This window comes from Megalops cyprinoides, chromosome 2, assembly GCF_013368585.1.
Source record: "Megalops cyprinoides isolate fMegCyp1 chromosome 2, fMegCyp1.pri, whole genome shotgun sequence".
Lineage (NCBI taxonomy): Eukaryota > Metazoa > Chordata > Actinopteri > Elopiformes > Megalopidae > Megalops > Megalops cyprinoides.
Window position 1 is genome coordinate 64,992,501 of NC_050584.1, and position 14,124 is coordinate 65,006,624.

Here is a 14,124-nt window from a genome sequence, read left to right on the forward strand (position 1 = left end):
GCTGATGGTGTGCACCATCCGGCAGGCGGCCGAGGCGCACCCCCCCATCGGCAGGGGAACGGGGAAGAGGGTGAGTCCCGTCTGCGTCACCGGGAAGGGGGGTGGGGCTCTCTGCCCGACCCGAACAGGAGGGGCGGTGTTGGTCAAACCGATTCTCTGTCACTGATTGGTGGTAAATCTTTTCTGTCACATGATTTAGGCAGCGGTGTAGCATAGTGGTAAGGAGCAGGGCTTGTAACTGAAAGGCTGCCGGTGCGATTCCCTGCTGAGGTACTGCTTTTTAACCCATAATTGCCTCAGTAAGTATCCAGCCACTCTCGATAAGAGCACCACCCCATCGTTGCTCATTGCAGCTAGTCATTCTTGACTTGCAGTGGAGAGCCAAGTCTTTTGACTGGTTCAAATTAGACAGTATGTGGTAGCTCCACCCACTACAGGGTTGATGAAGCCCCACCCTCCCATTGCTAGAGAATGTAACTTGAAACCAGAGGGCAGCAGCTTTGGATCCCAGAAGGCTCTCTGTTGTAGTTCTGAGCAAGGAAGCAGGGAACACATCTTTACCTTGATAGCTCCAGTAAATGTGTGGCTATATGAACGGGTAACATAATCAAACGTAAGCTGTACAAGTCAGACTGGATGAAGAGATCTGCCAAGCATGTTAAAAGATGAATACTTACACTGTGGAGAAGTTGAAGGTGTCCTGTACTTCAGTGGAAGATTCAGAGCTTCACGTTACCCACTGACACCCCCCCCCCCCCAACCAGGTCCTAACGGCCAAAGAGAGGAAGACGCAGATGGATGACAGAAACAAGCTGACGGAGCACTTTATCATGGCCCTGCCGTTGCTGCTGTCCAAGGTAACGCACATGCCCTCTGACCTCCCGGTTCCCCACAGTCGCGCAGAGTGGCCAGATATCCCACAGTGCTCGAACATTTATGAAACACTGCCCGAATCTAAAATAATAATCATTTTACAGCCATCTTCTATCCTCCATGTTAACCCACTTGTTTGGTCTTATTTAACGTCGTGTCTAGCAATTCCAGTGTGGTAATATTGCTAAAAACGGGTTAACTTTGTCACTGAGCATTATTCTGCGGATGCTGCAGGGCTTACTGTGGAAGTAATGTGTCCCAGATGTACCCATCCCCCACAAAGTCGTGTCTTTCCATTTCAGGGGGATTTGACACTTCCAAAAATAAAAAACAATTAAGTGAAAATGTTACGATATGTAAGTGTTACTAAAATGAAAATTGTACACTTAAACGTGAAGCTTTAAAAAGACAAAAAGGGAGGGCTTGATTTTGGCGGGAGCCTCGTCTGCTTGGCCTCGTCTCATTGGCTGGGGCATTTCTCTGGTCGGAATGGCGCGGTACCCTGACTCGTCGCTGTGGGCGACCGTTTCCAGTACCAGGCGGACTCGGAGAAAGTGGCCAACCTGCTGCAGATCCCGCAGTACTTCGACCTGGATGTGTACAGCGCCGCCCGCATGGAGAAGGTGAGGAACAGCAGGGAGCTCGCTTCCACACACCCAAACACCCCACAGGCTGCTCCTCTGCACATTCTGACTGCAATACGAGTTATTACAGAGTGCTGTTAGGGTTATCAGAAACTATTCGTCATTGAAGTTACTAGATTATTAGATTGTGTTAGTTATTATTGTTATTAGAGAGTGTGAGGTGTTAGAGAGGATTAGAGAGTTATTAGGGTTATTAGAAATCATTCATTGAATCATTTAAGAGTATTAGTTAATACCATTTTTAGAGAGTGTTAGTTATTAGAGATGATTAATTATTGGAATAATTGGGGATTGCTGGAATTATTAAAGTGTTAGTATACTGAGCATACTCTAACAGCTAACATATGACAGAGAAACATGGAGAACTACATCTTTCACAGAAGGTGCAGCAGTTTGGACACATACAGAGTTACTGGTCGTTTAGGAGCAGGATGGTGATTGGCTGTAGAGCTGTGGTGGTGCTGATTGGCTGGTTGTCTCCTGGCAGCACCTGGACGCCCTGCTGAAGCAGATAAAGTTTGTGGTGGAGAAGCACACGGACATGGAGGTGCTGGAGGCGTGCAGCCGGGCCTACAGCATCCTGAGCAGCGAGGAGTACCCCATCATGAACCGCGTGGACATCGCCCGCAGCCAGCTGATCGACGAGCTGGCCGACCGCTTCGGCATGTCCGTGCAGGACCTGCTGCAGGAGGTGCGGACCGCACCGGCCCGACCGCAGGGTGACCGCGGTGTGACCGCAGTGTGACCGCAGTGTAACCAAGCCTGACCGCAGTGTGACCGCAGTGTAACCGCAGTGTGACTGCAGTGTAACCAAGCCTGACTGCAGTGTAACCGCAGTGTGACTGCAGTGTAACCAAGCCTGACCGCGATGTGACCGCAGTGTGACCGCGCCGGCTGACCACAGTGTAACCGCAGTGTGACCATGCCGGCTGACCGTAGTCTGAGCACAACCACAGTGTAACCACGCTGTAGGGGGAGGGGACAGAGCCGGGGAACCAAAGACTTTTTATTAAACTGGGGATTGACAGAAACACTGAGGCACTCAGCAGTGCTCTGCAGGGCACTGATGTGGTTTGGCGGTTAGAGGATTGAACACTCGACACATAGGTCATGGCCAACCGTGGTTCTTGTGCTTATCCACAGCTCCGATGTAAAATACCTGCTCGGCGCATGTTCACACAGCTGTGGTCAGGGCTAAGCACCAGCCATGTTCTATCCAGGACCTGAACTCACAGCCTCCTAGTTATAAGTTCATTTCCTTATTCACTGCTTCACAGCGCTGCTGTTGAACGAGTCACACAACTCAAGTGTGAGCGAACGCCTGCGTAACATTTAAAAACTCCCCTCATGAAGTGCCATCTCGCATTTCATGTGTGAAAAACACTAAGCATCTCATTCGGGGGCTGGATGACACTGTTCTTGGAGGCTCTGTAATGAATAGACCCTGAAGAGTGGAGCAGTGGCCAAGCCAAGCAAACGGGTTGTTTCATTTCAGCGTGAGAGACCTACAGCAGTGCTGCCAGACTCAGACCACATCACCCAATGCAGTTCAGCCTCATCAGTCCGTTCTACACATACTTTGTTATGGGCTTGTTTATCCTTTTAAGGAAGAATAATTTCTAAATTTTGCAAACATTAAATGATCAAATGGTACACATGACATCAACAGATAGTAATGTTTCTGTTTTGGTTGTGTGTATTTTCTCAGAAAGTGCCTGCACGTTATATTCCTGTAAATATCATTACATTACATATTTACATTATTGTCATTTAGCAGATAATCTCATCCACAGCAACTTACATATGGCAGGTTACAAATGTATCCATTTATGCAGCTGGATATTTAATGAGGCAGTTGTGGGTAAAAGATAATAAAAAATCTGTTCATCTTACTCCTTCCAGTTTTGCCTCTGAGTTTTCAGTCATCCTCCTGAAGCTTGTTTTATATATTTGGTCCTGATGGTTACATCTGAGGGCTGTATCTGGGGGAGTGGAGAGTGGTGTTTCTGAGAGCTCAGGGACTTTAAGTGGCCTCTGGAAGGCAGGACAGGCCGTCCTTGTCTGGAAGTGACTTTTTTTTTCCTCCTCTCACCGCTGCCTGCAGGGGGAAGAGGCGGACGATGACGATATCTACAACGTTCTCTCCACCCTCAAGAGGCTGACGGCCTTCCACAAGTGCGTTCACTATCCCTGATTGTACATTCTGTTACAAATAATTTCTTGCCACAATATTCTTGGGGCTGAATTTTCAGATAATTAAATCGTCTTTGTCCCCCTGAAGACCTGCATGAATCTCCGGTTACCTCTGTATAAAGTAATGACTCCTTGTAAATGATGTGCATTTTTACACATTTTAGCAGACATAAGAATATTGGTCTAAATAGTTTATTATTTATCAAATGGTGGTAAATTCAAATTGTCAAATATTCACGGCCATAGCTGCAGAAGTCTGAAATAAGTGAAGATGTTTAACCAAAATTCACCCCTTTCTTGCATTTCAGCACGCACGACCTGACGAGGTGGGACTTGTTTGGGAACTGCTACAGGCTGCTGAAGATTGGAATAGAGCAGGGATCGATGCCAGAGCAGGTAGAGCTGATCACTCACTCTCTGATTCTAAATGAGATTTTACATGGGGAACATTGCAGAATATCATTTGAGCAAGTTCTTGACGTAACTCCAGTTAGGCTTGTAGGATTTGATGTTTGTGATCCAGTGAGCCTATGATCTTTCTGTGTGTTCAGATTGCGGTCCAGTGAGCCTCTGTTCTTTCTCTGTTCAGATTGCGGTCCAGTGAAACTCTGTTCTTTCTCTGTGTTCAGATTGCGGTCCAGTGAAACTCTCTTCTTTCTCTGTGTTCAGATTGCGGTCCAGTGAAACTCTCTTCTTTCTCTGTGTTCAGATTGCGGTCCAGTGAAACTCTGATCTTTCTCTGTGTTCAGATTGCGGTCCAGTGAAACTCTGTTCTCTCTCTGTGTTCAGATTGCGGTCCGCTGAAACTCTGTTCTCTCTCTGTGTTCAGATTGCGGTCCAGTGAAACTCTGTTCTCTCTCTGTGTTCAGATTGCGGTCCAGTGAAACTCTGTTCTCTCTCTGTGCTCAGATTGCGGTCCAGTGAAACTCTGTTCTCTCTCTGTGTTCAGATTGCGGTCCGCTGAAACTCTGTTCTCTCTCTGTGTTCAGATTGCGGTCCAGTGAAACTCTGATCTTTCTCTGTGCTCAGATTGCGGTCCAGTGAAACTCTGTTCTCTCTCTGTGTTCAGATTGCGGTCCAGTGAAACTCTGTTCTCTCTCTGTGCTCAGATTGCGGTCCAGTGAAACTCTGTTCTCTCTCTGTGCTCAGATTGCGGTCCAGTGAAACTCTGTTCTCTCTCTGTGCTCAGATTGCGGTCCAGTGAAACTGATCTCTCTCTGTGTTCAGATTGCGGTCCAGTGAAACTCTGTTCTCTCTCTGTGTTCAGATTGCGGTCCAGTGAAATTCTGTTCTCTCTCTGTGCTCAGATTGCGGTCCAGTGAAACTCTGTTCTCTCTCTGTGCTCAGATTGCGGTCCAGTGAAACTCTGTTCTTTCTCTGTGCTCAGATTGCGGTCCAGTGAAACTCTGTTCTCTCTCTGTGTTCAGATTGCGGTCCAGTGAAACTCTGTTCTTTCTCTGTGTTCAGATTGCGGTCCAGTGAAACTCTGTTCTCTCTCTGTGTTCAGATTGCGGTCCAGTGAAACTCTGATCTTTCTCTGTGTTCAGATTGCGGTCCGCTAAAACTCTGATCTTTCTCTGTGTTCAGATTGCGGTCCAGTGAAACTGATCTCTCTCTGTGTTCAGATTGCGGTCCGCTGAAACTCTCTTCTTTCTCTGTGTTCAGATTGCGGTCCAGTGAAACTGATCTCTCTCTGTGTTCAGATTGCGGTCCAGTGAAACTGATCTCTCTCTGTGTTCAGATTGCGGTCCAGTGAAACTCTCTTCTTTCTCTGTGTTCAGATTGCGATCCAGTGAAACTCTCTTCTTTCTCTGTGTTCAGATTGCGGTCCAGTGAAACTGATCTCTCTCTGTGTTCAGATTGCGGTCCAGTGAAACTGATCTCTCTCTGTGTTCAGATTGCGGTCCAGTGAAACTCTGTTCTCTCTCTGTGTTCAGATTGCGGTCCAGGCTCTGCAGTGCTCACACTTCTCCATCCTGTGGCAGCTGGTCAGGATTACTGAAGGCTCCCCATCGAAGGTACACCACAGGGTCCAGTGTCAGAAACACAGATACCACATGTTTGCATTGGGAACATGTCCGTTTGGACCTGAATCTTGATGTAAAGAATGAAACACGTACAGTCAGCACAAAAACACAGACAGTACCGGAATATCCTCTTATAAGCCAGAACCTCCTAGATAAGGAAGGACAGCAGGCAAGCAGGAGCCGAATATCTGGGAATAAATCGAATATCTGTGTTTACTCTTTCCCCTAAAGGATGACCTCATCGCTCTGAGGAGGGTAGTCAAGTCCTTCCTGGCTGTATGTCAGCAGTGCTTGTCGAACGTCAACACTCCGGTCAAAGAGCAGGTGAGGACAGAGTCTCGCACTGAGGATCAGCTGCTGCAAGCTCTTTTTTTATTATTTTAGTTCCCCAAAGATATGATAAAATATGATGAGACTTTATGAGCACCGGACTAATAACCAGATCAGACCCCTCAAAACAAATAACAACCAATAATCAGTATTCCCAAGGAGATGCCCTGGGTGTTTGACAGTGTTCATTTTTTGGTTGTTTTGTTTTTAATTTAATGTTTTTTTTATTGTACACCTCAGATAATTGCGTTACAGTTTAATTTAAGATAATGATCCAGTTAGAAATTAGTGTGTTTTTTGTGGTAGAAAAAGTTAGGCATTTATTGCGATCTGAAGATCCGTTTCGGATTCCCTGGTCTGTCAGGGTCTGGATTGCCTTGTGTGGATAAGTTGTAAAGACCATATATAGCCCGTTCCACTTTCTGTTCGGTTCCATTCCATGTTTTCTCCAGTGGCTCTCGGACACTCCAGTGTCTCTGCGTCCAGAGAGGAGTGTTCCTGTTCTCCCCCAGCAGGCTCTGGGCTCCCTGTTAGCGTTAGCTCCTGGAAAGAGCACTGTGCCCAGCTCTCAGTGCCAGCAGGGTTGTCGTAGTTGTCGTTTTAACCTTTGACCCCTTCCCTCCTCCCCCCCAGGCCTTCATGCTGCTGTGTGACCTCCTCATGATCTTCAGCCACCAGCTGACCACAGGGGGCCGGGAGGGCCTGCAGCCGCTGGTCTTCAACCCCGACGCGGGGCTTCAGAACGAGCTGCTCAGCTTCGTCCTGGACCACGTCTTCATCGACCAGGACGAGGAGAACCAGAGCATGGGTGAGCCCCGGCGCCCCTCAGTCTCAGCAACCCCCCACAATAACACCTCCCGAAACGGCACATGCACCTTCCCGGAAACGTGTTATCTATATCACAGCATAGGCCTCTACTCTTAACCCTCTACCCGGAGGCATAGCATCTGTATAGAAAGGTTCTTACTCTGTGAGAGCTGGGCTATTTTTGTCTTACAGAGAGTCAGAGCTTACACAAATACCCTACATTCCTTCATTTTGTGTTTTTTTTTTTTACTGCTTATTACTCAGAGGTGAAATAACAGGCATAAACCATTACTTTGCATACTCCAGGACACAAACAATGCTGCCTGCTTATCGCACGGTTAAAATGCTGTTTCCAAATACGGGATGCTTCTGGCTCACCTGCCCATCTCCCCAGCCCTGTACCGCCTCTCTCACCGCTCCTGGAGTTGCGAGGTGCCGTTTCGGCCAGCTTTTCATTCACTGGGTGGCGTCTTGTGGAAGAAGACCGGGGCATCACAAAACCCCATAACATACTGCCAGGCACAGATTTTTATGAAGGAGTCAAAGAGCTTTGCTCTCTGTAGAAAAACCTGTCAGTTTGGTGATGGATTCAGCACACAAAACTTGTCAGTTACATCAGTGAGTCACTGATGACACGTGTTGATAGCCCCACCCACATTCCGGATCTCTCTGCCACTAACCGACTGTTCCGCCAGTGGAGGGAGACGAGGAGGACGAGGCGAATAAGATCGAGGCCTTGCACAAGCGGAGGAACCTGCTGGCTGCCTTCAGCAAGCTCATCATCTACGACATCGTGGACATGCCCGCCGCCGCCGACATCTTCAAACACTACATGAAGGTGAGAGCTGTACACGCACAGAAACGCCGTGGCTCCCTGCGGCTGCGTATCCTCTGGGTTAAAAAGCAGCATGCAGCTGGTCCCATTTCAATCCCCCCGACTTCACATGCTCCTGTTACTTGCGTACTGTGATTAAGAGCACGACTTCAACACAACATATGCAGTTGTTGGGAGTTTATTGTAGACAAGGTGTGTATGTTTTGTTTTATGTGCTAAAATAAAAGACTTATCCGTGGTTATGAGGTTAGAAACAGCAGGTCAGAACAGTGGAAAGCAATACTTGCTGTTGTACGTTGCTGTAGCTGTCTCCGCTGATGGTTCTGTTCATATTACTGCAGGTTTCCGTTAATATCGGCACTATAAGGTTCATGGTATTTTCTGGAAGTGAAGTTCATCGTGTATTTGTTTATTTTTGCTCTCAGTACTACAATGACTATGGTGACATCATCAAGGAGACGCTGAGTAAGACCCGACAGATGGACAAGATCCTGTGCGCCAAGACCCTGATCCTCAGCTTACAGCAGGTAGGCCTCTGTCCTGAGGCAGCGCTCCCCAAACCTGTGCCCCTGTGGCGCAGTGGCCTGGAGCAGGGCTCGTAACCGAAAGGTTACGGGTTCAGTTCCCTGCTGGGGCACTGCTGTTGTATCCTTGGGCAAGGTACTTAACCCGCAGTTGCTTCAGTAAATATCCAGCTGTATAAATGGATAAAATGGTCGCCTGTGGAAGTCACTCTGGATAACAATAATGTAATGCATTGCAAAGGTAGCCCAATCCCTGTGTACCTCCACTACCTGCATTGAAATCATCAACATGTAGGTTGATGTCATGTTGTATGGTGGCTGCAGCCCATTGGTCTAAATTGAGGTTCAAATTTGTGCCCTCATTTTTCTGTATTAAATGAGTAACGGACAAACCCTGAACAAGGTTATAATCAAATTTCGAAAGACAGTACACTGAAGGTTATTTGTCATAATTAATTACTTTCCATTTTCCATCATATTTTCCATTCGGTTCTCTTGTATAAAAGCATGAGTGTATTTTCTGTTTTCCCCTCTCTGTGTGTAAATATAGCTGTGCTGTTTTTACTGCAGCCTCTCAAATAAAGTACCTGTGTCCCACCTGACACACACACACACACTCACTCTCTCACACACACACACACACACACACACACACACACACACACACACACACACACACACACACTCACTCTCACACACACACACACTCACTCTCACACACACACACTCACTCTCACTCACTCTCACACACACACACACTCACTCACTCACTCACTCACTCACTCACTCACTCACTCTCACACTCTCTCACGCACACACACACACACACACCGTACAGTGCTGTGTGATGACGTGGAAATGCATTGTGGCTGAGTGACACACAGACGCCCCTCTCTGTCCCCCCACAGCTCTTTAACGAGCTCATGCAGGACCAGGGGCCCAACCTGGACCGCACCTCGTCCCACGTCAGCGGCATCAAGGAGCTGGCCCGCCGCTTCGCCCTCACCTTCGGCCTGGACCAGATCAAGACCCGGGAGGCGGTCGCCACGCTGCACAAGTGAGCCGTCACCCAGCCCCCGCCCCGCCCCGCCCTGCACGGGGGCTGGCGTTACCGAAACACTGCTCCAACTCTGACGGAACTTTTAGCGCTGTGTTTGCGGGATTTCTTCGTGTTCGTGTTTCCTGACCCCCCCCCTTCCGTTTCGTTTTCCACAATCCTCTCGCTTCAGGGACGGCATCGAGTTCGCCTTCAAATACCAAAACCCTAAAGGGCCGGACTTCCCCCCTCCAAACCTGGCCTTCCTGGAGGTGCTGTGCGAGTTCTCCTCCAAACTGCTGCGTCAGGATAAGAAGACAGTGTGAGTATCCTGTGTCTGTGTGTGTGTGTGTGTGTGTGTGTGCGCACACACACCTCACCTCTCCTGTGCTAACTGTATAGCCACTCGTACCTGGAGAGGTTCATAAAGTGTGTGACTGTGTGTGTGAGTGCGTGTGTGAATGCGTGTGTGTTACAGTGAGAGTGTGTGTGTGTGTGTGTGTGTGTGTGTATCTCACCTGTCCTTTGGTAACCCCGCAGCCACTCGTACCTGGAGAAGTTCATGACGGAGCAGATGGTGGAGCGGCGTGAGGATGTGTGGCTGCCGCTCATCTCCTACAGGAACTCCCTGCTGACGGGCGGCGACGAGGACCGGCTGTCCGTCACCAGCGGCAGCAGCAGCAGCAAGGCCGGCTCCGTGCGCAGCAAGAAGGGCCGGCCACCTCTGCACAAGAAGAGGATAGAGGGTGAGCCGCGCCGAGCTGTACCAAACTGAGCCAAGCTCATCACTGTGCCAAGCTGAGCCGAGCCGTGCCAAGCTGTGCCAGACTGAGCCGAGCTCATCACTGTGCCATACTGAGCCGAGCCGTGTCGAGCTGTGCCAGACTGAGCCGAGCTCGTCACTGTGCCAGACTGAGCCAAGCCGTCCCGAGCTGTGCCAGACTGAGCCGAGCTCATCACTGTGCCAGACTGAGCCGAGCTCGTCACTGTGCCAGACTGAGCCAAGCCGTCCCGAGCTGTGCCAGACTGAGCCGAGCTCATCACTGTGCCAGACTGAGCCGAGCTGTGCCAAGCTGTGCCAGACTGAGCTGAGCTCATCACTGTTGTAACCCATTAATGGCATTGACATGTCTGGTAAACCTGGCAGCTGCGAGGCTCGGATGTTGTGAGTGGACCTGTGAGAGAACCCTGTAGCTGCCCAGTTGTGGTGGTCACCACCTTCCTCTCTGAACCCCCTTCTCTCTCTGGGTGTTTTCGGGGTGCAGCCGAGGAGAGCATGGAGGGCTCGTGGATGATGCGGAACGACACCCTGGCCACGCCAGGGGCGCTGCACGCCCCCCAGCTCACCTCCACCGTCCTGAGGGAGAACCCCCGCCAGGCCTCGCAGCAGCTGCCCGACCAGGACTCCGAGCCCAGCTCCGAGCCCGACTACATGAACAAGTAAGAGCCCCGCCCTGCAGCAGTGCAGCTGCTGACCCGCCCACTCGCACCCCCCCACCTCTGCACTTGCCCCCCCTCCCGATCACTCCCTCCGCCCGCTCCCGCACCTCTGAACTCGCCCCCCCTCCCGATCACTCCCTCCGCCCGCTCCCGCACCTCTGAACTCGCCCCCCCTCCCGATCACTCCCCCCGCCTGTCCCCGCACCCCTGTGCTCCCTCCCCCCCTCCCCCCTCTGATCACTGCCTCCCCCCCCCTCCCCCCTCTGATCACTGCCTCCCCCTGTCCCTGCACCCCTGTGCCCCCTCCCCTGATCACACAGTCTCTCCCCTCTGTCCGCAGCCCCCAGATGCAGATGTCCTGGCTCGGGCAGCAGAAGATGGAGGAGGCCAGCAGGAAGGACAGAGCCGGCATGAACTACATAAAGGCCAGGAGCAGCGGAGTCAGACAGACTGTGTAAGTGCAGGAGGGAGAGAGGGAGAGGGAGAGGGGGGGAGGGAGGAGAGAAAGAGAGGGAGAGAGAGAGGGAGGGGGAGAAGAAAGAAAGAGAGAGCGAGAGAGAGGGAGGGAGGGAGAGAGAGAGAGGGAGAGAGGGGAGTAACAGCAGTCATGAGAGGTGTGAAACTGTCCGTGTCTCACAGCCGGGGTCTGATGGAGGATGACGCGGAGCCCATCTTCGAGGACGTGATGATGTCATCCCGGGGCCAGCTGGAGGACATGAACGAGGAGTTCGAGGACACCATGGTCATCGATCTGGTGAGGTTTCCTCCGCCCCTGACCAGTCTCACGAGAAACCCTCTCCGGTCACCCCGTCCCCCCCCCCCACCCGGGGCTACAGGAGCGTCTGCTAAATGCCAATCATGTAATGGGGATCAGTTCCTAAAATGGCCCGTTTCTGGGGTTCTGCAAGAGCCATATCATTGACTTCACTCCCATATGTGGTCACGGTCTCTGAGGGGTTCCAGCCGTCAGAGGGTCCCGGCACATTGGTTCACTGCCAGTTGCAGCTGTTGGCTGAGAATAACTCGCTGTCTCTCCTGTATTTTAGCCACCTTCCAGAAACAGGCGAGAACGAGCAGAGCTGAGACCGGACTTCTTCGACTCGGCGGCCATTATCGAGGACGACTCGGTGAGTGGGCACCTTACAGCACGTCCGCGGCGATCAGTTTTCGCGTTAAACAAAGAGGCGTGTGAAGGTTTCGCTGCACTCCTTGAGTGTTCAGAAATGGCCCTTACAGCAGATTGATGATGAGGAGAGACAGCTCTAGAGCATAGACTTTATTCAGTCCTCCAGACCTGCAGATGGGCCTGGCTCTGAGCTCAGGCCGAACAAAACGGCCGAAAAGGTGGAATTCTGTCCAAACCTGGACACGAGTGTGAGCGTGTAACGGTTTGCGTTTGCTCTGTTTGCATGCAGGGGTTCGGAATGCAGATGTTCTGAAGAAGCCATGGAGAGTCCCATCGGGAGACGAACACTTTTGTTAGCGGGGTGGTGTGCATGTCGCAGCGGTGGCCACTGTGCTGCACACGCAGAAAAAAACATTCTGTCTTTTTAAACAGAGGACATTTTGCTTAAATGAGGACAGCAGACAGTGATGCAATTACAATGGAGGAGAAGGGAAGAAACCTCCTAGACCCCCCAAAAAAGATAACTTGAGTTCCCTACTCTGATCATGATAGGGCGCCCCCTCCTGGACAGCAGTCCTCAGGACCCCTTTTATCAGAATAAATCTTTCTAAAATATATATATATTTAAAGTTGTACTTTTAAAAAAGTAAAAACAAAACTGTTGGTGGAAATTTGTGCCTATTGTTAGCTTATCTCCCAGACTTAGGGTGTGAAACTGGGTTCGGTTTATAATGCGGTACACCTTGTTACACCAGAGAGATCGAACTCCTGTTCGAACAGTGGGGTCTCTGACACTGTATGGATCATCTGGTACAGCTGTATGTCCCGAGTTATTTTTTGTACACCAGAAACAGCATATTGAGATTAAAAAAAATAAATGCTGTATACATAGGTAGCATTAACTTTTAACCCTCTCTCTCCCTCCCCAGCAAAATGTAGTAACACAGTGGTGTGAAGTCATTAATGCACAGATTGTTGTGTGTTGTAGGAAATTCTGAGCGTGTCTGACGCATTGATTGTGCGACTGGTCAAAATGTCGTGGCCCTGTCGTCATAGGCCGAGCGCGGGTTTTGTCTGTGACGTCGCAAAAACCGTTCCCGTGTTGCTGCTACGCTGTGAGAATGTCCGGAGTAAAGGAAATGATGGTGTTTCCCAGACTGCATCTGTATGTCGCTCAGTGAGAGAAACCTTCGTGTCTGTGTTAATGTGGAGATGCCACCTGACACTGGACGCCACAGACAGTCAGACTCGACCGTTTCTCGGCAAAAGGAAATTTAATTTCTTTCGCAGGCAGTAATATTTTCGCCCAGTTCTCAAACAAGCGTTTTTAATGTGTACAGCCCACAGATGGGAGTTTTGAGTCTCTCTTCCAGGACAGTTTCACAAATAATACAGCCTGGAGGTTTTAAAACAATTTTTTGAATATTATATAAATATATTTTAAGGTTTAGTAGTTTTAGTATGTTTTAAATCAAGTGCGATTTTCTTTCGTCAAATGTTTGTACAGCGCTGTACAGCTATGCCGCCAAATTGTGAAAAACAGCAGTTCTCTACCAACAAACCGCGTTGCAGAGGACGGAGAGGCCTCCTCACCCACCGGGACAGCGGGGCAGTCATAGGCGCTACAAGGGTCAACTGTAACGCGAAGAACTAGGTATGTTTGATCAGGAAAAATAGTCACTAAGAAATTATTTTATCTTTACCAGAAGTAGCCTCTCTGTCCTTGAGGATTGCAGTGGGTCAGATACTGCATGAAGCACCGTTGTTCATCGCATTGAAGCTGTAATTTGGATGGGGAGCGTCGCTTAAAAGTAGCCGGCATTCTGAGTGTGTCAGGAGCAGAAGTACGGTGATACTCCGGCTCCGCTGTAGACTCCCCTACCCGCTTTGGACTGCGGACCGCACAGAAAGGTTTGATATCTTGGTACTTTCACGATGGGTTTCCGATTCAGTTCCCAACTCTAAAGTTTTTTGTTTGTTTGTTTAATATCCCCTGTGTAACCATGATTGTTAATCCTGTAAATTGTACATTTTCAATATTAAAACAAAGTCTTTTTTGTACAAACTAAAACGGATGTCACTTTTTTCTGTTAACAAACTGTTCTTAATCTTTGTTTTGTGAATTTATGAAAATTACCTTTCTTTTTTCTTTTTTAAATAATGTTCACTGTGTGTTAAATCTTACATGTCATTTGAAGTCACTTACATTGCCATGTGAAATAAACTTAAATTATGCAAAATTGCTGCTACGTGTCATCCACATGATTAATGACACACGACGCATCTCAG

General features: G+C 49.4%; 1 protein-coding gene across 1 annotated transcript in view; it reads left to right on the top strand.

The window, feature by feature from the left end:
• Positions 1-13,825, top strand: part of LOC118772598 (cohesin subunit SA-1-like) — a 46,615-nt gene extending 32,790 nt beyond the window's left edge. Inside the window, exons 16-34 of the mRNA XM_036521078.1 lie at positions 1-70; positions 765-857; positions 1,407-1,496; positions 2,005-2,208; positions 3,622-3,692; positions 4,019-4,106; positions 5,648-5,728; positions 5,969-6,061; positions 6,701-6,875; positions 7,570-7,712; positions 8,135-8,236; positions 9,142-9,290; positions 9,463-9,591; positions 9,810-10,015; positions 10,535-10,709; positions 11,050-11,163; positions 11,349-11,463; positions 11,756-11,836; positions 12,125-13,825. The exon at positions 1-70 is cut by the window's left edge and continues 34 nt beyond it. Of these exons, the coding sequence (XP_036376971.1) occupies positions 1-70; positions 765-857; positions 1,407-1,496; positions 2,005-2,208; positions 3,622-3,692; positions 4,019-4,106; positions 5,648-5,728; positions 5,969-6,061; positions 6,701-6,875; positions 7,570-7,712; positions 8,135-8,236; positions 9,142-9,290; positions 9,463-9,591; positions 9,810-10,015; positions 10,535-10,709; positions 11,050-11,163; positions 11,349-11,463; positions 11,756-11,836; positions 12,125-12,148 (2,203 nt within the window). The 3' untranslated portion in view covers positions 12,149-13,825. The remainder of the gene's footprint in view (positions 71-764; positions 858-1,406; positions 1,497-2,004; positions 2,209-3,621; positions 3,693-4,018; positions 4,107-5,647; positions 5,729-5,968; positions 6,062-6,700; positions 6,876-7,569; positions 7,713-8,134; positions 8,237-9,141; positions 9,291-9,462; positions 9,592-9,809; positions 10,016-10,534; positions 10,710-11,049; positions 11,164-11,348; positions 11,464-11,755; positions 11,837-12,124) is intronic.
• Positions 13,826-14,124: the final 299 nt, after the last annotated feature.